General features: G+C 35.3%; 4 protein-coding genes across 9 annotated transcripts; 2 read left to right on the top strand and 2 right to left on the bottom strand.

Annotated features, from left to right (window-relative positions):
- Window positions 1–2,996: 2,996 nt before the first annotated feature.
- LOC123192990 (cardiolipin synthase (CMP-forming), mitochondrial) lies at window positions 2,997–6,445 on the bottom strand. 2 transcript variants are annotated; one of them, XM_044605732.1, is made up of 8 exons: window positions 5,919–6,425; window positions 5,437–5,503; window positions 5,270–5,344; window positions 5,112–5,163; window positions 4,394–4,479; window positions 4,207–4,281; window positions 3,606–3,700; window positions 2,997–3,519 (listed from the first exon to the last, which is right to left on the bottom strand). In XM_044605732.1, exons 1-8 carry the CDS (start codon window positions 6,323–6,325, stop codon window positions 3,426–3,428), a joined length of 951 nt encoding a protein of 316 aa, XP_044461667.1. In that variant the 5' UTR covers window positions 6,326–6,425; the 3' UTR covers window positions 2,997–3,425. The 2 variants fall into 2 exon arrangements, with proteins under 2 accessions (XP_044461667.1, XP_044461669.1); XM_044605734.1 differs by having other exon boundaries at window positions 3,095–3,519; window positions 3,606–3,666; window positions 5,919–6,445.
- A 34-nt stretch (window positions 6,446–6,479) lies between these two features.
- Window positions 6,480–8,344, top strand: LOC123192993 (DNL-type zinc finger protein). The gene is made up of 2 exons (XM_044605737.1): window positions 6,480–6,643; window positions 7,647–8,344. The coding sequence occupies exons 1-2, from the start codon at window positions 6,562–6,564 to the stop codon at window positions 8,120–8,122; spliced, it is 558 nt and encodes a 185-aa protein (XP_044461672.1). The 5' UTR covers window positions 6,480–6,561; the 3' UTR covers window positions 8,123–8,344.
- A 1,222-nt stretch (window positions 8,345–9,566) lies between these two features.
- On the top strand, window positions 9,567–13,373 carry LOC123192591 (ATPase GET3B-like). 4 transcript variants are annotated; one of them, XM_044605193.1, is made up of 12 exons: window positions 9,567–9,827; window positions 10,107–10,318; window positions 10,435–10,497; window positions 10,607–10,717; window positions 10,880–10,954; window positions 11,029–11,112; window positions 11,190–11,255; window positions 11,488–11,562; window positions 11,638–11,736; window positions 12,197–12,331; window positions 12,678–12,838; window positions 13,038–13,373. In XM_044605193.1, exons 1-11 carry the CDS (start codon window positions 9,629–9,631, stop codon window positions 12,813–12,815), a joined length of 1,257 nt encoding a protein of 418 aa, XP_044461128.1. In that variant the 5' UTR covers window positions 9,567–9,628; the 3' UTR covers window positions 12,816–12,838; window positions 13,038–13,373. The 4 variants fall into 4 exon arrangements, with proteins under 4 accessions (XP_044461128.1, XP_044461127.1, XP_044461126.1 ...); XM_044605192.1 differs by having other exon boundaries at window positions 9,568–9,827; window positions 12,678–12,861; window positions 13,070–13,373; XM_044605191.1 differs by lacking the exon at window positions 13,038–13,373 and having other exon boundaries at window positions 9,568–9,827; window positions 12,678–12,996.
- On the bottom strand, window positions 13,327–22,130 carry LOC123192590 (ABC transporter G family member 28-like). 2 transcript variants are annotated; one of them, XM_044605189.1, is made up of 14 exons: window positions 21,676–22,130; window positions 21,292–21,368; window positions 20,109–20,381; window positions 19,867–19,930; window positions 19,630–19,773; window positions 19,401–19,435; window positions 18,693–18,766; window positions 17,489–18,420; window positions 16,862–17,158; window positions 15,700–16,194; window positions 14,878–15,029; window positions 14,318–14,607; window positions 14,088–14,221; window positions 13,327–13,708 (listed from the first exon to the last, which is right to left on the bottom strand). In XM_044605189.1, exons 1-14 carry the CDS (start codon window positions 21,885–21,887, stop codon window positions 13,552–13,554), a joined length of 3,336 nt encoding a protein of 1,111 aa, XP_044461124.1. In that variant the 5' UTR covers window positions 21,888–22,130; the 3' UTR covers window positions 13,327–13,551. The 2 variants fall into 2 exon arrangements, with proteins under 2 accessions (XP_044461124.1, XP_044461125.1); XM_044605190.1 differs by lacking the exons at window positions 19,867–19,930; window positions 21,292–21,368; window positions 21,676–22,130 and having other exon boundaries at window positions 20,109–20,249.
- Window positions 22,131–22,870: the final 740 nt, after the last annotated feature.

Here is a 22,870-nt window from a genome sequence, read left to right as displayed (position 1 = left end):
TTAGAATGTAATTTACATTTTAAAATTATCAATAAGCATATTAAAATTATAAAAAAATCAAAAAACACCTCTTAAACTTTTTTTCTAATTTTCAAAAAAACCATAAATATTTCAAAAATATTTGAGAAATTATAGTTTACCTCATAAACATACTATCATTTGTTATTAACATCCATATTTATATTTCTACTAATACAATATTATTACTATCACTTATCATCATTCTTAACCGAAACTTGGGAAAATAATATGGTATAAAAGTGAAATGAATGAAATTCTTATGTAATTTCGATTTTTAAAAGATTTATTTTTTAATTTTAATAAATAAAGTGGTAAGTATAAAATGAAAATTTTATTTTTTTAACATATTTTCTTATTAACTGAATTTGATTTTGAGTAAAAAAATATTATTTATATCCACTAAGATTGAAAAAGGTTTTTAAGCTAAACATGGGGTGGGACAACGATATTTACTCTTATTTTCATGCTTCCTTTTAAAGCATCGCAGTCTTGGTTAATAACCATGAACAAATTATATAATGAAAAGTCTAATGGCAATTGACATTCCCTACGATCCTTTCGTAACGGTGCCGTGTGAGTCTGACTTTACATGACACGGAGGATTCGACGCAGCGTTCCCTTTGTCCCCATCAATATGTATTTTTTTATTCTGTCTATTCTTTTTAAAATGTCACTTAGGAACCCATATTTTTTACAAAATGTTTCCTCCTATTCGGAGAACCGATACTTTTTTTATCTGTACACTCAGGAGTCCATCTTTTAAAATTATAATGGATTTGAAACTTTTGACAAAATTACAAAGAATTAGTAATAAAATTAGTGTTGAATCTGATCCAAGTTAGCTCAGACTTGAAAGTTGATTCTGTTTGATTTAAATTTATTTAATTTAAATTTGAACCGAGTTCAAATTAAGTATTCCACTTGTTTTGAAACTAAATTGAATTCGAATTAAAGAGAATTCGATTTAGTTTAACTTACGAGCTAAATAAATGATTCAATTCAGTTTAAATTTAGCTTGTAATTTGATTTAAATTATGTTACGTAATTATTAAACGATGTTGTATTATTAATAAGTCACAAATTCAACCTATGAATTTGAACTATATATTCAAGTCATAGATTTGGAATATAAATTTACACTAAATTTGAATAGAGTTATTTTCGTTCTAACCAAACTTAAATCAAACTATTTTTTATTTGAACTAAAATCAAATTAAAAGATATTTAAACTTGACTCGGTCTATATCCACCCGTAAAAATAAAATTTTATTTGTTCCCCATGTGATATTGAGTTTGGTCTAATTGTACAACTAGGGATGGCAATGGGGAGGGGCGGGGAGGGGATATCAATCCCCGTCCCCGCCCCGTCCCCGTTGCGGGGATAAAAAATAATCCCCATCCCCTCCCCGCGAAGGAAAATCCCCTCCCCATCCCCTCCCCATCCCCTCCCCGTCCCCGCGGGAAAAAATCCCCTCCCCATCCCCGCCCCGTCCCCGTGGGGAAAAATCCCCTCCCCATACCCATAAATATAAATTTTAATTTTTTTATATATTTCAATAAATAAAATAAATCATATTTTTCCAAACTATCATTTGCTACAAGAGCTATAAAATATTCTTTGTTATTTTAGTTCAAATATAAAGTTTTTATAAAATCTAACAATATGCAATAATCAATCTCTTCATTAGTAGCTCTTCATGTATGTGATTTAGGGTAATTTTATAATAACATTAAATTTAACACTTTTCATTCACTTCAATTGATTTTATTAAGTTTATAATTTATTATTTTTTGTGTGTAAAACCTAGTAGATTGACTAACTAAGTTTTGAAGTTGAAATAAAATTAATTTGGTGCATTTACATTTTATGATAATGAAATTCTAGGTTTTTTTAATATATTATATTAATAGTTTAGAAATTAGTAAAAACTAATAATTGATAATTCAAAAATTAGTAAAATTAAAGTTATAATTTTAATAAATCATAATGTAAAATTTTCTAAAACTTAATAGTTTATAAATTATTATATTAATATATTAGATTTATGGGGCGGGGCGGGGAGGGGCGGGGCGGGGCGGGGCGGGGATGGGGAGGGGAGGGGCGGGGACACATGTATCCCCGTCCCCGACCCGTCCCCGATTACGGGGATTTTTTTTATCCCCATCCCCGCCCCTTTCCCCGTTTTTATCGGGGAATCCCCTCCCCGTTAGGGTCAGGGAGGGTCGGGGCCCCTAAAGTCGGGCCCAAATTGCCATCCCTATGTACAACTATTACTTTTTTATTTCTTATTTTTAATAAAATAATATATATAATTTTATATATAAATAATTGCCTATTAGATATTCTTTTATTTCTTATTTTAAACTCCCCGATCAATGCATGAATTCAAATATGGAACCGAAAAGATCCTGCGAAAGATAAATTCTCACAAATTTAACTACAATATTACTACTACTCTTACAAAGAATGTTGTGCCCAGTTCTCTATTTCTGATCATAAAAAACAATGGCCCTATCTCAGGCCACCGGACAAACCTCAACCTTAACTCGCTTAAACATAGCCACTTCTCAGTGTTGTCAGTCCGATCCTCTGGATATTCATCGCCGTTAACCAGCAAAGAAAAGTCACGACTCGCGCTGCTCTCTCTCCTTATATCAGAATCCAACCCCGAACGAATCTTCAACATCCGAACTCCCATTCGTTTTCTCATGCATAATTTATTGGGTTAAGGCAGTTTTACATTAAAAGGGTTGACAAGATAAAAAATAAAAAATAAAAAATAAAACACAATGAAATCTCTTCGAAATGATAAACAAAATAGTGCCAGAGGCCAGACCAGAGGCAGCCGCACCTTTGTTTCATAGAAAGAGGCCAGAAAAGAATTGGTTTCTCGGTAGTACCGACAGTATTATAATCTCTGGACGAACTTATTTTGAAAATCCGTCAGTAAACCACATTATTGTTCGATGAATTCAAGTAAAATGAAATTTTTTTTCATACATTAGACTTGGCAAACATTAACAAAATTGTTTATGTAAACGCTTCATAGTTGGCTATTCTCTTTTCAATTTCCGTTTCAAGTGAATGCTATACAAATTGGAGCTCTTCGCTATAGACCCTCCTTCCACAATTTCAACAGGTTAATATCTGCCAACACTTCATTATTGATCCACTGCAATAATTTGTATATTTGGGGGAGATCACAGCTTCCCTGAAGCACGTTTATGGATTGAGGCAAGAGGGATAGGGAAATCTAAACAGAGCTTCCCTTCTACCTCTTTGCATTGCCTGAGAACCATAGAAATGTCTTTTTCTGCATCAGCAACTAGGAAAAACTGGTACCTCATCCGACTCCACAGTGACCAACCAGTCTTTCTCTAGGGTTTCTGCTGTAAGATTTAAACTACAACTTCCTTGCGATCAAAGCTGACTTCTTCCTCATGTACTGTCCACCGTATGCTATTGTAGAGGCCACAGTAGTTGAAGCAGTCAACAAGCTACACCACAGGAATAACCACTTTGTGTTAAATTTATCAAAAAGCTAAACTGGGGCATTTCAAACTGGTAGCGAATGTAGAATTACCTCAAGTAGGTGATGTATGATTGAGTTTCAGGGGTTCCAAACTCAGGTTGCAGAAGGGCTGCTGCAATCAAAACCAACTGGAATACTGTATTAACCTGCCATTATCTTTTGTTAGAAGCCATAATGGTTCAACAAAATTAAGGCATCCAAACCAAATTTTTATTTATTTTTTACCATATGAACACGGGATTTAACAAATGACTGTATGAGAGTCAACTTGGCTGCAACCTAAATATGAGAGCACAGAATTGAAGATGGGGATGAAAAAATCTCATGAAAATATACATGACGAATCCCAATTTTTTCTTCAATTATAACATCAGTTGGACTCAATATATAGTATACATACATGAAACTTTAGGAATGTCATTTTAGGGAACTATTTGAAGAAATCCCCTTCCCCTCTCAGTTTTCAGTTATTAATAACTACATAATTTCATAATTCATGTGTATACATACATTGGTGAAGGATGAAACTAGCAAACAGGACCTTTTTAATTTGAGGGGTCACCTAGACCTAATTATCAGACTTCACTGATATTACTATTTACCACAATCCTATATCTAAATGAGGTTCAGGGAATTTTAACATGAAGCTTACCTTGCTCAGAAAAAGAGGCTCAATCTTCTGGGGAGAGGTTCCATCAAGATTGATGAAATCCGACCAGCTTTTCCACTACAAGAACAGATTTGGAAACGCTAGGACCTTTAGCTGAATAATGACCCAGTCTGCAATGTTAAGATATAAAAAGGTGTCTATGACCAAGTCCTGAGTTTGAAAATGTCACCTTCCATCCCAAACTACTAGCTCTTATATAAAAGGCACCACCAACAAGGGCAACATCTCGCAGTACAACAATTCCAACAAGTGCAGCTTTACATCAGCGAAATTAAGCAGAATCAGTAACCAGCAACAAACAAACAGTATATAGAACTCTGTGCACGTAAATTAAGTGTTTAATCAAGCCAAACTCTCAAACAATTATTGGGGAGGCAAATAATATCATTTATTGACAAAAAATCAAAAAATTAGTTGTTCCAGACATGTATCTTATATTACATAGCTTGAGAAACAGTAGAGTTAAATAATATGAATATTTCATTATACCAAGGCTAAATATGGAGCTAAAAGCAGCTATGGGCTATATTTTTAAAACAAAATATGAATGCTGGAAATGATAGGTGCTTACAGAGATTGTAACTCACAAAGCAGAAATGCAACTCTAGCTGAGAGTAGCCATTTACTTCTCCATGTCTTACCGTAATTAATTTATGAATGATGTAACACAGAGAGAGAAGCATATATAAAATAACGAACTTCATATTTCAATCATTCATGTAATTAAAATAGAGTCCATTTTGAAGCAAGACATTCTGCTGCATATTCTAATTTTATTATTTCCCCTTTGAAGTTTTGTCCTATAACTGGTCTCTTATACACCAGCAAAAATTTTCAAATAGACAACTGCTCATACTAAAAAGAGGGAAAAAGCTGAGACAACTCACGGTACAGCAGATCCATATGTACCATTGCCAGAGCAACACAACCAATGAGAACCTGCATACAAGACAAGAGATTATATGTTGAGGAAAACTTATCTCCTTAAGGTTCACCAAATAGCATGCGAACTCAACTCAAACACTATGCTTGGAAAAAGAAGTACCTTGTCAGCAAGGGGATCAAGGTAAGAACCAACAACAGAATTAATTTTCATCCTCCTAGCCATATATCCATCAAGCTACATGATGAAAGCCAAAAAAGAATCAATATACCATTTTTAAAGAACGTAATTTGCTTCCTTAAATGATAAAAACCTTGTGGTGGAATTACCCAGTCAGTCGCTCCGGAAATAGCCAAAGTCAGAAAAGCGGAAGAATACATTTCATTCATGATCATCCTGGAAAGGAAGTTATTAATCACCCTTCCTTTCTAATGGTGAGAACCCATCATTCATTAGAAAGAAACTATAATTTTTTTTAAAGGGTAGTTCTAATAAAAATCAACACGTTAAACATAAGAATAGCATAAAGAACCAGAATGCAACCATGCCTAAGCCAAAACATGCTAAGCATTGTGAATATGTGTAGGCTTACAAAATAGTTGTTACTAGACTAAAATATATGAAATGGTTATTTATTCAATCTTCACACGAGCCTCATAAGCTAAAAACTGATTGAAGTGCATTAATGGATCCAATCATACGTGTTTCTTATTTTTCTCATCACATTTCTTTTCCTCCTCTTGTTTACAACTTTATGGACGTTCAATGAACAAGAAAATAACATCAAACAAAAATGCCCAAAATGTTATACCATCCAATGAAAGGTCCCGAAACCAAACGACTCATCGAGACCAAATTGGGCAAATTCACGAAGCTATTCAGCAAGCCCTGTCTGCCAACCTCATCCTCAGCTCGATTCAACACGTCCGACCCGAATCTCAACTTGGAGGGAAGTTTAATACCGTCACGAATCAACTCCGAATTCAAGGCCTGAACTTTCCTGAGAAAAACACCGTTTAGTGGAGTAGCGGATTGGGATAGCTTCCACGGAGGAAATGAGAGGAAGAGAGGACCCTGAAAGGGAGCGAAGCAAGGGAGTCGGTGCGAGAGAGGACTGTATAAAGGAGGCTTTAAAAAGAGTGTAGTGGTTGTTGTGAAGAAGGGGCGAGTTTTAGAGTTTTTGGTGATTAGGGTTTTGAGAGATCTGAAGATCGCCATTGATCAAATATCAAAGTCTGCTTCGGATTTCACAACATCATCTTGGAGGGGTTTAGGGAATACGTGGATGAACTGCATACGTGTTTCAGTCAAAGGGTTACACGTGGGAAATTCTCAAGACCTTTTTAAAAAGTGAGAAAATAAAAAAAAAATGTTGTTATATATTGTATTCGTGTATGCTTGCGCGTGTGTTCCACATTCCTTTAAGCTACAACCTCGACCCTAATTAATCAATCATGGCGGCAAGATTGTTCCAGATTAAACGAGTGATTTCTCTCCTTTCTCATAATCGGTTTCAAAAATCTTCTTTCTTGAAAGGTAAAAGAACCCTCTGCGTCTTATGTTTCTTTGATTTTGTTGCTCGTTCTATATGCATGTGTAAATATATAAAAATGATGAATAGAAATTGTTTCTCGCCAATCGCTATATTGTTGTTCTGTTGTTTGTTTAGAGTTCTTTTATTGAATGTACGATGCGGGCTCTCGATAAATAATATCTGGTTTACCCAATGAATTGAAAAACTACTCAAACTTGAGTCCTTGGTAGTGAAAATATGTCTTTAATCATCATAGTTGATTTTACATTTATTGAAATTAAAAGCTATGCCTCTTAGGAGTATGTGGAGTTTGAAGCATCAACTTAGCAATGTAGTGTAGACAATGCATTTTGGCGAGTTTTCTCAAACACTACTTTAATGTAGCTGATTCAGTTTTGTGATTTGGTCTTTTGTTTTGAGATGTTTGTAGAAAATTGAAGGATTTTTCTAAACGTTTTTCCAATACATTTCCCACGAAAAATGATTTCTTGGGTTGGAGTTACATTCTAACACGAATTGTTTGACTGATTGCTTACTCGTAGCTTCTATGGAATGATGGAAGAAGCCAATATTAAGTCTAAGAGCCTTTTTAATGCATATTATACAAATGTGGGGGGAAAACTAGTTCTTGTGAACATGGATGAAGTAGGGATGTAGTTCAACCACTTTCTTGTATTAGAAAGTATATTTGTGCATTTTGCTCATTTAGGTAGATATTTGGGCTACTTTCATCCATTGTTTGTAGAACAAGTTAGACACATTATCAGGATCTTCAGATTTATAAGGTTGAGCAGAAAAAATTATGGTGAAGTAGGGGACTCAATGGAAGGCTTAGTTCCTTCAACTGATTATGTAGCATACATAGTCCACCTTCTGTCCCTCTCTCATACTTTGTCTGTTCATAAAATTGATCATTCATTCTGATCTTGATGTGGTAGATTTATCTTTTTATTGACATTGACTTTCTGAAGTGCTAAAAAACTTTTTCTTTCAATATTCTGCCAGAACCCTCTAGGCAGTTGTTTCCTTCAGCAAGTGTACTGTTTAACAGACATGAATATCATAGAAGAGGACTGAAAACACTAACAAATCCTACCAGTGTGGTTAATGAGGATCTGGAAAATCATGAGATTGGCAGTTTGAAGCCCACTGGTGACGGTTCTGCTGTGAAGCATACTGCTGTTTCCAACTTGAAGACATCCCCGAGGCATGATCTTGCTATGATTTTTACTTGCAAGGTGTGTGAAACAAGATCTGTGAAGACAATTTGTCGTGAATCTTATGAGAAAGGTGTGGTGGTGGCACGCTGTGGTGGCTGTAATAATCTGCACTTGATTGCAGATCGCCTTGGATGGTTTGGAGAACCAGGAAGTGTTGAGGAATTCCTTGCCGCACGAGGGGAAGAAGTGAAGAAAGGTTCTTCTGATACATTAAATCTAACACTTGAAGATTTAGCAGGAAAGGGAAACTTGAAAGACTGATATATCCAGCTACCTATAACAATATATAGGATATGCGACTATAGTTGAGTTACTCCACTTTTTTTGTCAAATCTGTAATTACCATTGTTGCATGGCAACCTAATCACATAATGGTATGTGTGGTAGATGTAGCCTTCTTAGACATTGAGGGTAGCTGTCTTATACTTACGTGTGTAATTCTGAAAATTTATGCAGCAAGTTCTGATTGGCATTGTACTTGAAGTTGTTACTGGATTTTGATGCGCTTTTGGATTGAATGGCCAGATTATATCTCACTGTCAGAAACTGAACTGGCTAAATAAAATGGTTTGTTTAGTTCTTCTGCTGATCTTACAAGAAATTCATCCAGTTAACTTCGGGAGTCATGGGTATCAAAACTCACCCTTCTTGCATAAGCTCTTTTTGCAGTTGTACGAGTACAAATGGAAAGAGATCGCTCAATTTTATTGTCCATTTTTTTCCTTTTCCCACTCCCAATATAGCCTTAGAAAACCAAAAGCCCTTTACTTAGAGAACTCTATATCAACGGATATAATAGAGATTTTTCTTTTCTAGTTCAAACACTTTCATCCTTTTTGGATTTTAACTTATATAAATGGTCTGCAGATCGTCAAGAGAGTCCTATTTTGTTATTGTTTGTTCGGTATGATGTTATGTTATTGGTCTGGAGAAGTTGCGCATGGACATGAGCAACTTGGAGATGGTAAACAGTCCATATCAGTACATGCAAGTGAATGACGAGAATTCTGATAGAGTAAGCTATCTGCATGAATAAATTCTTCATCAAATCTTTTCTTTTCTTCCCATTAGATATGTTGCAGGAACTGGCATTCTCTCAAAAACATGGCATCAATTATAGGTTTCTTTGCCCTGTATTAAATTTGAAGAACTTGGGGAAAGCTAGGAGGAGCAACATAAGAAATTACCCTTAACCTTATATTCTTGCAGTTCCCTGGTGATTCTGAAACTGGATTTCCAAACCCTTTTCCATTTCCTATGTTTTTTAGTGGCCCCAAGTTGCAGATTATGTTTTTACACAGAGTGATTGTGGCCGAGTACTTTGCTCATCAACTGTTAAACTCCCCAAAACTTTTGTGAGTTGGACATTAATTCTCTAATTTCAAGTTCATATACGGATGATAGTCACTCAGGTTCAGGGCTGCTTTGTAATCTGGGCAGAGCTTGTATTGACTTTGAAGAAAATTTGCATCACATTTTGTTAAGGGAACCAAATAATTGAATATTCTACTGAAGTGAAATTTCTGGCAAATTAGAAATTAATGTAAATTTCGAAGACTGCCATACAGTCCCTATAGTTTTAAGAATTTACCTCTAAACCGAAATTATTACACAAAAATAGTAATTAAAAAAGGCAAACTCAAAAGCTATATGGGCTTTGGGTTACGGATCGGGTCAAAACTCTTATCCTTGTTACAGTCTCTCCAGTCACCGAGTTAAATCTCAGAACCGAAACTCTTTCTTTACTTCGTGAATTAACTCAGAAACATGGCAACGATTCCATGCTGTTTTCCCTCCACGTCTTTATCTTCTTCATTCTCAATTCACAAAAACTGTTCTTTTAATAAAAACTCAAACTTCATGTCTGTTATGGGTTCGCTCACTTTCTCTCCCATAACCAGCACGCTCTACACTCGTTTTGTTTCAATTTCTATCAAACAAAAGCGTACCAATATCCCACTTCAAGGTCAATCCCTTATCATGTGATTTCTAATAACTGAATTTTCTTTGATGGGTTTGTTCTGTTTTTGTTCTTTATCTTTGTATATGATTTCAGTGTGGTTTCATACTTGTTTTTATTTCTATTTCTTTCAAATATGATTTGAAGGTGCTTTTTGAGGAGGCAATAAGATTAATAAATAAATAAATAATTTTGGATTGTTGCAGGACATGATGTTAGGATGTTAAGGAAATTTAATTTCCACTTAAAACGGTGAAAAAATTGATTATTTTGTGTATATGGCAGTGAGATCAGTGGCTTCCCCTTCAGAAGCTATTGCTGGGTTTGATGAAATGGTGTCCGGGACTCAAAGGAAGTATTATATGTTAGGTGGGAAGGGAGGTGTAGGCAAGACAAGTTGTGCTGCTTCACTTGCTGTTAAATTTGCAAATAATGGACACCCTACTTTAGTGGTTTCAACTGATCCTGCACATTCGTTAAGTGATTCTTTTGCTCAGGTTTAGAGCCTTATACTTTGTTGGTATTCCTTGAAATTAGGAATCAAGAATGTTTGCTTATAATGGAGTTCGTGCATTTTGTGTTTGTGCTTATGTGTATGGTTATTTTTACTTAGGATTTGACTGGAGGGCAACTGGTACCAGTTGAAGGACCTGATTATCCATTGTTTGCTCTTGAGGTTCGTGAGAATTTGTTCTTATTTGATTATTCAATAAATCATTATGTATTTACTTTTTAGTGATGGTTCTGTTGGCTATTGTAAGAGTTTGTTGTACTTTTTGCAATAGATAAACCCTGAGAAGGCTAGGGAAGAATTTCGCAATGTAACTCAGAAAGATGGTGGAACTGGAGTGAAGGATTTAATGGATGGCATGGGTCTTGGTCTGCTTTTAGAGCAGGTTAAACTTTTATCTGTAGCATTTGGCTTACAATTTGAGATGACAAATGTCTGCCTTTGATTGTACTTTCATTTTTATTTTTTGTGAATGGTTTCAATACTGAGAGTGTCTTATCTTAATTTCTTCAACATTTGTTGGTTGCCCACCTTTTGGTTGACGAAGTTAGGAGAGTTAAAACTTGGAGAGCTATTGGACACACCTCCTCCCGGTTTGGATGAAGCAATTGCAATTTCCAAAGTTTGTATTATTGACCCTGCTTAATTAACCTTTTGTGCGGCATATGACATATCTTTGAACTCCAAATTGACCAGGGAACATCTTGCCAGGTGATGCAATTCCTTGAATCCCAGGAGTATAGTATGTTTACTCGAATAGTTTTTGATACTGCACCTACGGTGAGGAAAATGACTTATTTTTCATGTCACTTGATTTTGTAATTTAATCTAATGAGACGGGATGTTGTTCTTTGCAGGGCCATACTTTACGACTTCTATCTTTGCCGGACTTCTTGGATGCTTCCATTGGAAAGATATTGAAGGTATGAAGGCTAAATTAGACCATCATATTAAAACTTTCATCCAATTTTAGCAATATGTGGACCATAGTATCCTTCATAGATTACACATTCAATTACATCTTTTGTGAGAATGCTGAAAAATTTATGAAAGTGAGCATTTCTGCTAATGCAGAAGTATTTAATTACTTGTTAGTGTTTCAAGGGCTGTTTTCTATGTTTGATGAGAAATTTTTATCATTCGTTTGTGTTACAGCTCAAACAGAAATTAGCTTCAGCCACCTCAGCAATAAAATCCGTGTTTGGGCAAGAACAAACCCAACCAAATTCTGTAAGTCTGATGTCGGGAGTCAGTATTGTGCTCTTCTTTTATGAGTTTCTATTTTAATGTCTCTTTGGTATTCAGGCTGACAAATTGGAGAAACTGAGGGAGAGGATGGTAAAAGTACGTGAACTTTTCCGTGATAGAGATGCAACAGAATTTGTTATAGTGACAATCCCCACGGTAATAATAATTTTCCTTTTAGATATTCCTCAAGTGATGGATGTACTTGCCAGCATCTTTTTATCCATGTGTTATTTTATTCAAGCTTGAAAAACTTTCATTTTTTTGGTGGATAGCGATTAGTGCATACTTATGTTATTTTAGTTTTCTGGGATCTTGCTTAGAAAAATTGCTTTGTTAAGATTTATGTGTTAATGGTGTCTTGGTTTGGTCTGGTCTTGTACCGAACATGTGGGATCTTATTTGAAATTAATGGGGTTATTTTGGATCATCTGTGTCATTTGGATCTGGATTCCATTTCCAACTCCCCATCCCCCTCTTTCCTTTAACTCTTTGATATTGAGTTGGCTAATTAGCTAGTTATTGAACAAGTGGCAGGAGATTATTAAAGAATGCTTTCGTTCTAGTAGGAACTATTGTTAATTGCATGAAAATTCTCATTCTCATTCACTTCATCTAGGTGATGGCGGTCAGTGAGTCATCAAGGCTGCGTGCTTCATTGACGAAGGAAAATGTTCCTGTCAAGAGGCTTATTGTCAATCAGATTCTTCCCCCATCTGCCTCAGACTGCAAGTTTTGTGCTATGAAAAGGAAGGTATTCATTTGTTTTCTCAATTTTTGGCAGGATATTAAACTTTCGGTAACATTATGAGCCAAACCATAAATTTATGGATGATTGTTAAGCGGTAGATTGGAAGAAAGATTTAAAACAGTGAGCATATAACGCAATTACACGGGAGAATTATCTAGCATTTTTAACTTTCTGTTTGTAAATCTCTGTGTTGTGTTTCTTAAACGTGGAATTGGAGCTATGGTCTACAAAAATGATAACCTCCAGCTCCCCATTCTTCTTATTCTATGGTTATGTTCCTTTTATTGCCAAACACACCTTGTTTTTTCTGATTCAAAGTTGAAATTGATATTGTCTTTAAATATTATAGGATCAGATGCGTGCTCTTGATATGATCCAAAGTGATCCAGAACTCTCCAACTTGATAATGGTTCAGGCGCCCCTAGTTGATGTCGAGATCAGAGGTGTACCAGCTCTAAAATTTATGGGGGACATTATATGGAAGTGATCATCCGTTCATCGATATCGGAGGTGATTAGGAACATTTTTTTATAACCTTTCAATTGCCTTTATTTTACCTCATTAGTCGAGTTAATCTTTGATAATGGGAGGAACTGAACTGATTTAATTATAAGTTGATTACTTTCTATCAAAAGGGTTCTTTGCAAAGAAAATTGGTTAACGGTGAACCTGGTTGTTATAATTCTTTTACCTATGACTCTGTAAACAGTTACATTTTGTGTATCAAGCAATTTAAGGAAGATGCTTTTGCCAACGGTCTTAGTAGCCTGAGAAGAGAGGAAGCTGGATGGCCCTCTACCAGAAAGTTGGAATTAAATGGTGGAAGCTATTCTTCCTTTGGCCATCTTTTGAACCATTACCTTTGATTTCTCTCTCTTTAATTTTCCCCCAATAAACTGGGGTCTGAAGCTGATGAAGTTTTTCAATTTTTTTTTTTATACCGAGAAATTCCCAATGTTCTCTCACATAAGTTCAGTAATTTTGGTTGAGTCATTGTATAATCGTATAAAATTTAATGGTAATGCTATTCAAATGCTACAGTATACATGATTTAGTCTAATGTGGTTTACATTTTCCTACTGCTAAGCAATTTTAACTCAACACTTTGAGCAAGTAGTCTTGCTGAATCTTTTTTGAAGGTGCGGCGGCCTCAAATTCTGAAATACTGCTTTTGTACATAAAGAATTGAGAGGAAAAAGAATGGCTGGTCTAGAGCTTGAAACTTATTTCTTTTGAAAGATCAACATGCCGATGAATGCTATGGCACGGCTAACCACTCCGATGATAAGAAGGATCACTATACAAAGAATCCATTCATTAAGATTGTATCCACTCTTCAGCAGTGCACCACATCGAGTAATCAGCCATACTCCAGAATACCTACAATGAAAATGATGATTTCATTAAGCTTGTTAGTTTCTATGATGTCCTAACTAATCCCCGGTTAAACATATCAGGAGTTGGCAATTAAATCAATTTGCAGTATACAATGCATAAGTGCGCATTCATATAGTTAGATTCTCCAAGTGATCGCAGATCAGATAGCACTGGGGGAAAATCTTTGACTTATAAGGATTAATGGGCAACATTTGGCTAATCTTCTAGATTATACTGAATAATTTCCAGGCTTGATCTGGATATCTACAACCCATTTTTGATATCAGCCTCCTGATTTTACCCAGCTCTTCACAAAACCCAAGGTGCAACATGCTACATAGATTTGTGTATAACGTGGAGAGAAGAGGCAGTGTTGTCATACCTTTCAGCATTTGCAATCACAAATGCTTCCAGAGCCCACTTGGGGTAGCACAAGTTAGCAATATCCTTCAAAGCTTGACTACCATTTGTTCGTGTTGCAACCAGCGTCAAAACCACGGGAAGTAGAACCGACCACTGCAAGATCAATAGCTTCTCAGTACAAATTGAATGGCATATGAAACTTCAGGTTGGTAAAAAGACATTGTTCCATTGGTTACTCCCATTACTCACCAGCTGTGCTGAACCTGGTTGAAAGAAGATAGCCAGTGCATAGGCTATACCGGTTGAACAATAAACAAGGCATAGCAAAACAATGTAATTATCCGCAAAGCTGGATCTTGGGTTGGTCAAAAAATAGAACATAGAGAGATACACAACAGGTTTGATCACTGTATTGAAATGGTCAATTGTATCCTTGGCAAGAAAATAGGCCGAGCTGCTCACGCCAGCAGCACTTTCTCTCCAGTACTGTAATTTGTCTAGAGAAAATGTTCGCAAAGCTGCTATATTGCATAGAAGAGCTAGAAAGAGCAATATATTACAGTAAGGCACAAAAATATGTAAATACATGTAGTCTATTCAATTATTTGTTTAAGCAATTGATTGAGCCATCTAATCAAAATTTGAAATAACTATTGGTTCCTGCTATGTAAATTTTAGGACGTATCTCTAAATCCACCCTTCTTTATTCTTCAAAAGTAGGGCAAAATTGAAACAAGGTTCTTCCAATATTCTGAAAGATTCGTGTGTATAAACTATAAAGCAAAGAAAACTGAGTTTGTTGAACTTACAAACTGCAATAATGGTATATGAATAACCAGCTGCCCCAAAGTTCTGATCATCACTTGCTTTGCTCAATGATCCTAAGCAGGCTCCAGCAAGCAGTAAGATCAGATAATCAACGGCTTGTAATTTAGCTTCCCTTAGTCGCTGCTTGCTAACCCTGAAATTGGCAAGCACATTATGAGTGTCAAGAATTAGTATCATTCAAATAGAGTGGAGTATTTGACTCAATACATATGGATGGGAAAGTAAAATGGAAAGACGATATTCTGATCCTGAGGCTAAGTTACTGCAGTTATCAAGTAAATGGTAGAACATAACTTTTTGCTTTATGGAAAGCAAAAATAATTGACTATTATATTCTTTAGATGCATTTTTTTGTCGAGGTTCATCATCCTTCCAATACATTGGCTCATTAGGGATGCATTGGATAAACACATGTGAGGTTGTGAAGTAAATCCCAGATGAAATGAGAACAAGACAAGCGATGACTTCTATACAAGAGTAACTCATTGGCTTCAGCTTGAGTCAAGGTGATTTCAAACTTGATTATATAATGTCCTTGATAAGCTCAAGTAATTTACATTTCAACACTAATTGAACAACCAACAGACACAATGAAAAGTTTTCGGAAAATCATAGCAGAAAAAAACTTGTAGGATAAGCATGTCAATTATACTCTTGATAGTCTCTATATCTAACAATTATGAGAGCACATTCTGGCAAGATATGTATTTAAATAATATGGGATACAAGGAAATTTTAACATTAAAACATGTATTATAATTGGAATCACCAGGAAAAATTACAAAAATAAATGGCTTTTTTACCTCCCAAGGAAGTATCTGTATTGCTGGAATAAACCTGGAGTTCTCCTGTTTGATAAATCCTTGGACGTAAGGAAATTAAATCGTATCTTATCATGATGTATCTCCACATTACTCTTTACATCTTGCCATAATTCTCCAACAAAAGACCTGTCCTCTATTCCAGCATCAGAAAGATTTTCTCCATTAGCTAGATTCATACCCATTGGGGGCATAACAACTCCACCAGCATACTGCCGCAAATCAGGGGGCACTTGATACCCATTATGAAGCATCCATCTGACAGGAAGCTCCTTATAATTAAAATTTGGGCTTGCACTTGGTACAACTATACCCTCCAATATGTCAATGTAATGGTCAGGAGGATTAACACGCTCTGGGACCTTGATACCAAGATTTGAAAAGTATTCTTCAACTGTCTTCACTGAACCATGATAAACAGTAAGGCCACCTTTTGCCAGAAGTACTAAATCGTCAAACATTCTGAACAAGGCATAACTGAACCAGATATTTGACCCATCAGTAAATAGGAAAGGAAATGAAGGCTGAGAATGATTGCCATCAAAGTAGTCATAATATAAAAGAAATTCTAATATGATTCTGTAAATCAAGGTTACAAAAAATTTGCCAATCCTATTCAATCCATGAAGGATGCAACATTAAGAATGGAAAAGTAACTTGATTGATAACTTGAATCCAGTGAGTTGCAGCGTGTAATGGTTTATGATACAACTAATTACAGTAGCTAATAGCTACCGCTAAAATCTATTAATCAATTTCAGATAGTCTCAACATTGTGAACTATATGAATATTGGGTCACCCTTAAATATCCACATGCATACTGCATGGAAATACTGGCTTCACAGCTGCTGATATGTTCTAGCTTGTACACTTATCACAGAGAAAATGATAAGATTATTGACATTAATATTCTTTACTTCTTACTGACAACCAATTGTCTCACAGTATCATTTATGATGTTTCCAATGATTTGAAATGTCAAGTACTACTAGTGGGAAATAACTTATAGTGCTTCTTAACATGTTGAATAGGTAATCCTACTACCAGAAAGTATTTAGATATCATAAAGCAGGTTGAAACTTTAAACAAAATGAAAGACATATGCAGTAAAAAAGATGCTAACTTGTCATTGGAAAAGTTTACCTTGGTTGGTGAACCACCATGCAGATGTTTACCCCTTCAAGAGCTTCACGTCGAAGTGCTCTAAGAAGCAGCTGAGAGGATGCACTGTCCAAACCAGACGTGGGTTCATCTAAGAGCAAAAGTGAAGGTTCCATAACCATTTCTAATCCAACATTTACTCGCTTCCTCTGCCCTCCAGAGATGCCTCGCTTTTCTACCGTTCCAACCAAGGAATCCCTCACAGATTGAAGCCCCAAGCACTCAATAACTCTTTCAACAACTAAAACCTTGTCGGCTTTTGCCAAGTCAGTTGATAATCTTCAACAATCAGAACTTGATAATGTAAGAAAAAATGGCAGCAGTAGCACAGATGTAGAAATATCATCATAAAAAAAAGAAAGTCAAGAATACACATGACTGAGCAGAGCAACTCAAGCAATGATATTAGTTTTGTTTATTTTGAATTTTAGTGTCCTACTCATCAACTTCTCATTAATGATAGATAGCTATATATTATCTACAAGAAATTAAAGGTTATATAAAGATACTGATTGTTGTAGAATCCCAGATTTTAAAAAAAAAAAAAAAAAAGTGACTTGAATATATAAATTTGTGGCCAGAATGTTGTAGGAGCTAAATATAGCCTACCTGCAATGTGCATGGAACCAGAAATTCTCTTCCACAGTCAGATCTCCATGTACGATATCATCTTGTGGCACAAAACCTATAATTTTCTTATATGAGTGGATTGATTCATGCTTATCATTTATAAGAATTGAACCAGTTGACTTGCATGCAATTGCTTTTCCTGCCAGAGCAGAAAGAAATGTTGTCTTCCCAGCCCCTGAAGGACCCATGACAGCAGTGATGCGGCCAGGCTTAATTTTTCCAGTTACACACCTCAACAAATGTTTATTTTTTGTCTTCAAAGTAAGGGTCAGGTCTTTGAAAGAAATCTCAATTAGAGGCCTTTTTCTGACTTCGGTGTCGGTAGCCATTGAAATTACTCCTGAGAAGGTAAGATTCTTGTTTTTTTGCTGTTGAGCTTTCTCCTTTTCAAGTTGATTATAGGCATACCTAAAAATTTGGCTGTCAGTAGTAATTTCTTTATCTTTCCCTTTGGACACATGCTCTTTTCTTTTTCCATCTTCAATATCAAGACTGACACTCTCATAATTACTATGGTGATTTTCTATCCCATAGATCTTATGCATCTGATCAGGTTCTTTTTTCTTTCCTTTTGAAGGTGCAGATATTGGCAGAGTGGCATTTGAGGAACTTGAATGAGAATTCAGGTACAAATCTTCATCTATGTCTGATTTAGCTTGGTCTAAAATCCGAAGCTTCTCAGGAGGTTGGACAGATTTCTTACGAGAAAATGTGCGTGATAACTGAATTTGCAATCCAGTTGCATGTTTTTTAGCAACGTCCTTTGCAGATTTCCACCTTTGACGTGCTTCTGCTCTGTCTCTTGCACTCCTTGCTGCTGCTTCCCTGGATTTGGCCAGTCTCCTGTCCCGAGTGGAGAGAACTTGGTCAAAACAGTTGTAAATAATGAGTAGTAGAGTAGCCAGAGCAGCCTGCACAAGTGAAGAAGGGAATTTATTTGGATCAGCAAAGTATGCAAGGGGCTCTAGGTGTGCATATTCATTTTTTGTTAAATTATAAAGTGACTCATTAAAAATTGGAAAGTCATTATATTGCAAAATAAAAAAATCATGGCATATTTAAGATATTTGAGGAACAACGGCAAGCAAGTGGCGTAATTTTACATAATCAGTAATTGTCTAGGAGCCAATCCAGCTAAGATCAAATACTAAGTTTATTTCGATAAGTGAAGAGAAAAACTTACTATTAGCATAACTCCATACGCACGCAGATTTTGATGTGAAGCTTGTGCATCACATGAAGCCAACTTGAAGCAGGCTGCAATAGTTGGTAAAGGTCAAAACCAAGTAGGAACATATTACCAAATGTTGAGCATACAAATTTTGAGAGTCAACTGGTTAATTGTGAAGAGGCATACATTGATTATGCTTTTATTTGATTAAAATAAAACCAGATAAATATATAACCCATAATCAATTTGTTGGGCATTGTAAGATCATATTGTAAATGTCAAACACACTTCATATTGGACCTTTTAATTTGGGTGATAAGTGAGGGTTGTTGTAGTTTATTGGGTCTTTAATGGATGGACCCAATAAACTTATTATATAAAGGGCTAGGTCCCTTTCCCAAAACACATACAGAAGCGATATACTGACCCATCCAAGTTATTGTGTTTTGGTTCTATGTGTTATTGGAGAGGAAGACCAATTCCACTAATTGATAATCGAACATATTCAGAGTTGATTCTGCATCAACCATGCCGCATCAGGTTTGTCTTAATCCCGTATGTGTGAGAATTTGTTTTGATTACATGACATCGTGTATGTATTTGTGTAATTAATCCTACTTACGGTATCAAAGCCATACATATCAGGTTATAGGATCAATTATCAACAGTCTTTACTAAACGTAAGTTATAAAAACAGATTTTTTAAAGAAAAGAACTTACGTTTCTCAGATGTAGAACCCATTCTGCAGTAATGTCTGTAATTGCAAAAAATAGTTTATTAGGATTAGAAAATGATGGCAAAATAAGTCATGACCAACTAAACTTTCATCGAACACTAATTCATACAGAATGTCTGAATCTCAAGTGTCCTAATTTTCTCATAAAAACCTGACTTAAAGAATGATGCTAACAAGCTTTGAAGTGATAAGTGTTGAGAAAAAAGTAATACCCACTACCGCAAGCATTTCTCTGTATAGTTGTTGGGCAATATGATCCTGCTGAACAAAATATCTCCTTACCAGTAGCAACATCAGCCCAGATATTGGCCCCTCCACAGGTATGGTTCCGTTCTGCAGGTATTTGGTAATCATATCTGCAGATGATAGAGATACATATTGATTCAAATTTTTGGATGTTATGATAAGACATAGAGTAAGCAACACTTAAAATTAGATTATGAACCTACGGTTCACATATGCCAGTTGAGTTATTGAGTGTTGCAAGAGGACAATAGGCACCAAGCGGGCAAGCTTCAAGATCATAATGCAAAGCAACAACAGGAGCATAAATAAGTAAATGAGTAATGGTGAAGCACCATGAGAGCCATAGGATAAAAGGACTATTTATAAAGGGGTATTTGGAGACTTTGATATATAATACTTCCAACTATCAAGAAACAAAATATTTAAAGGATTCTTAGAAACTTACGTATCATGCATGTTAGACCTTGTGGACAGAAGAAACCCTCACAACAAGACTCACAGTTCTGAGTTCTTGCTGGAATGTCCTGTGAATTACCAAGGTCAACCTGCTGATCTTGGCCAACACTACAAGCCCATCCTGGTTCACAACCAGATACCCATATGGTTAAATTGCAATTCTTGTTAGGTTTCAAAAAACTGGAATCCCCAGATGATACAAAGAAACTGTTGAAGTAGAACTTTATTTCTGCAGCAGTACACAACCGCTTGGTGATATCTCCTGTAAAACCAATAGAACCAAGATAGCATGTTACAACAGAAAATACAATTTGGCATATCAACCTGTAACTTAACTCGGCCATAATGTCACCCATTACAAGGCTATAGAGGAGGCCAAATTCACACTTGAACACCCTGTGCACCCATTTATGAAGGAAAGCTTTCCCCATGCTCCACATTCAGTGAGGAAAGAAGTTCCCAAAGGCATGATATTATAAGGGCAAAGAAAAACTGAAAATAATCATAAATCACAGGATATGTTTATCAGATTGATTTGAGGTGAGCTGAAGATGATTAAAAGCATTCAAACTGAGTGAAGTTTGAGCTTAATCAAGAACTCTGTAAAGATAGAACCAAAAAGAAAATGTTGCCACCATTTGACTAGTGGCATGAACTCAGAACCATGGCTGGAGATCCACTGGTATGAAACTTTTACTAAGATCAGAAAACATTACCCTCTTTTACGGCCCTAAGAAAAAGGCGACATCTTCTTATGCCAATTTCAGAAGAATGTGATTAAGAATTGGATATTATCAACACTGTGAGACTAGATGAAATAAACCTAATAGTGAACTTATCTTAAATTATCTAATACTATGAAAGTAATTTGTTTAAGGATTTGAACAGTAGCTTCAATGTGTGTAAATTAACATAACTAGACAGAATAAAATATTTCATCAATCACTAAAGTTTCAGCAAACCTCCAAGACAGAGGTGCATGAATTCTTCTAGGCCAAGATGCTCTATCTTTCAATAGCCTAGTAAGGCCAGCACGCTAGTGACTACTAAGCCTTTGACCAAGCAACAGGAGAGAGGCAATTCCAAGCCTTTACAGGTTGATTCTATTCCTTCATTGTCAATCAATCAAACAGAAAAAAAAAAAAAAAAAAGCTCATCTTAGATACTTGTACCTCTAGTTTTTTGAATGCAAGAAGCCAAGAAGTCCAAATTGGACGAATAATTAAATGCTTTATTCCAATCAGCTTCCCTGGGACAATCAAATAAGCTTTAAATTTAACCAGTCCAAATAAAATCTGCATAGAAATATAAAAGTTTAAAATAGATCTAACAGAAGAAAATAAACGAAAAGAGTTAAAAATTTACTTCAGTAATCTAATAACTCTAAGAGCAGAAAACACAGCTCAACTAACCCTAATCCTATCACTTCCAAAAAGTTGACCTCTTTTTATTTCCATAAATCAGAAATTACACAAAGCATGATAAGTTCACATTTTGTTTTACTCATTTTTTCAAAGTAACCAAAACGAAGCTAAATTTATAAAGATGTAACTCACGGGTCCTTAACGCAAGCGCTTGACCGGCTGGCTATATCCTTGCTAAGATTCGTGGTAAGACTAGAGATGCTGCTGTAAACAACCTGTGTGATGAGCGGAAGAACTGCAGGATTGTCAATTTGACTGTAGTCACTCACATCTTGGCACTGCACCCCACATGAAAAACTCAAAACCACAACGACCCACTTGAGAATTGAGCACGATTTCACCATGTTGAGCTTCTTCAAGCTCAGAACTTTTAGCTATGAACAGAAGAAGATGCAAACTTGGAGCTAGAAACAATGAAAGAATAAAAATTTGAAGCGAAATCCAGATGGGAAAATGTTTATATAAAGTAGCTCAAACTCATTGTCAATGGCCTCCGTAAAAAAAATGATGTTGAAGCAATTAAATCGCAAATGTCGCTTTGAAGGTCAAAGCTAAAAACATTTAATTATATGATTGGTTGAGGGACCCGTGTAAAGGACCACGTCCAAAAGACTTGAGAAAGCCGGCTTTCACGACCAGACAAAACTCTACTTAAACCAACAAAAGGTACTTGTCTAATTCTGCTGTCTGGTCGTCTGAGAATTAAAGAGGGAATTTCATACGAAATGAAGGTAACGTGAGCAAATGAAACTCACAAAGAGGGTTTATTTATTTTTTTAAATTTAGAATTATGAAATTTTCATTCTTAACATACTCTCCATTTTGATTTTAGAGAAAGCAAAAGGAAAAAAAAAATTTTTAATGCGGTTTATTTCAAAGGTTGATTTCATCTTGTTCGTTGAACATAAAACCTGTGGGATGATTTTAATCTGATAATATTTTATTATCAAAAATTAAATATTTATAAAATTTATTTTTTATCAGAATAAAATTATATTAAAATCTTTTCTTGATTGAATACAATTCCATTCATGTGTTGCCAAAGAACTATTTCATCCCAAGTTTTAATACGTTTTTATAGTCATACATATAGAGTTTACACTCATATATCAATTGAAGTTAAAATTTTTAATTAAAAATAAAAATAAAAATAAAATCGTTATTTTACTAATAATATTAAAAAATAAAATTCATTACATTTTTTCTCATAAGTTTTAAAAATTAATAATTTTACCTCTATCTAAAGTTTTCTAACTTTGAAAAGTCACATTTTCTTCCTCAAACCTAAGGTTCTTTTCTTCTCCCTTTCAATCATCATCTCTAGCAC

Source organism: Mangifera indica, chromosome 12, assembly GCF_011075055.1.
Source record: "Mangifera indica cultivar Alphonso chromosome 12, CATAS_Mindica_2.1, whole genome shotgun sequence".
Taxonomy (NCBI): Eukaryota; Viridiplantae; Streptophyta; class Magnoliopsida; order Sapindales; family Anacardiaceae; genus Mangifera; species Mangifera indica.
Note: the sequence above shows the minus strand (reverse complement) of the source record. Positions and strands in the feature narration are given on the sequence as shown.

Bases quoted from the DNA above. Each gene is read 5' to 3' on its own strand.
- LOC123192990 (XM_044605732.1), bottom strand. From the start codon at position 6,325: ATGGCGATCTTCAGATCTCTCAAAACCCTAATCACCAAAAACTCTAAA. The intron at 5,164-5,269 runs GTACTTCTTTTT...TCTTGTATGCAG, and splicing joins TTGATCCCCTTGCTGACAAG to GTTCTCATTGGTTGTGTTGC. The intron at 3,701-4,206 runs GTAAGCTTCATG...AGATAATGGCAG, and splicing joins AGCCTCTTTTTCTGAGCAAG to GTTAATACAGTATTCCAGTT.
- LOC123192590 (XM_044605189.1), bottom strand. From the start codon at position 21,887: ATGGTGAAATCGTGCTCAATTCTCAAGTGGGTCGTTGTGGTTTTGAGT. The intron at 16,195-16,861 runs GTAAACTTTTCC...TATCTGGTTCAG, and splicing joins ATGGTGGTTCACCAACCAAG to TTATGCCTTGTTCAGAATGT. The intron at 13,709-14,087 runs GTATGACAACAC...TTTTCATTGTAG, and splicing joins GTGATTGCAAATGCTGAAAG to GTATTCTGGAGTATGGCTGA.
- LOC123192591 (XM_044605193.1), top strand. From the start codon at position 9,629: ATGGCAACGATTCCATGCTGTTTTCCCTCCACGTCTTTATCTTCTTCA. The intron at 9,828-10,106 runs GTCAATCCCTTA...TGTATATGGCAG, and splicing joins TACCAATATCCCACTTCAAG to TGAGATCAGTGGCTTCCCCT. The intron at 10,319-10,434 runs GTTTAGAGCCTT...ATTTTTACTTAG, and splicing joins TAAGTGATTCTTTTGCTCAG to GATTTGACTGGAGGGCAACT.
- LOC123192993 (XM_044605737.1), top strand. From the start codon at position 6,562: ATGGCGGCAAGATTGTTCCAGATTAAACGAGTGATTTCTCTCCTTTCT. The intron at 6,644-7,646 runs GTAAAAGAACCC...ATATTCTGCCAG, and splicing joins AAAATCTTCTTTCTTGAAAG to AACCCTCTAGGCAGTTGTTT.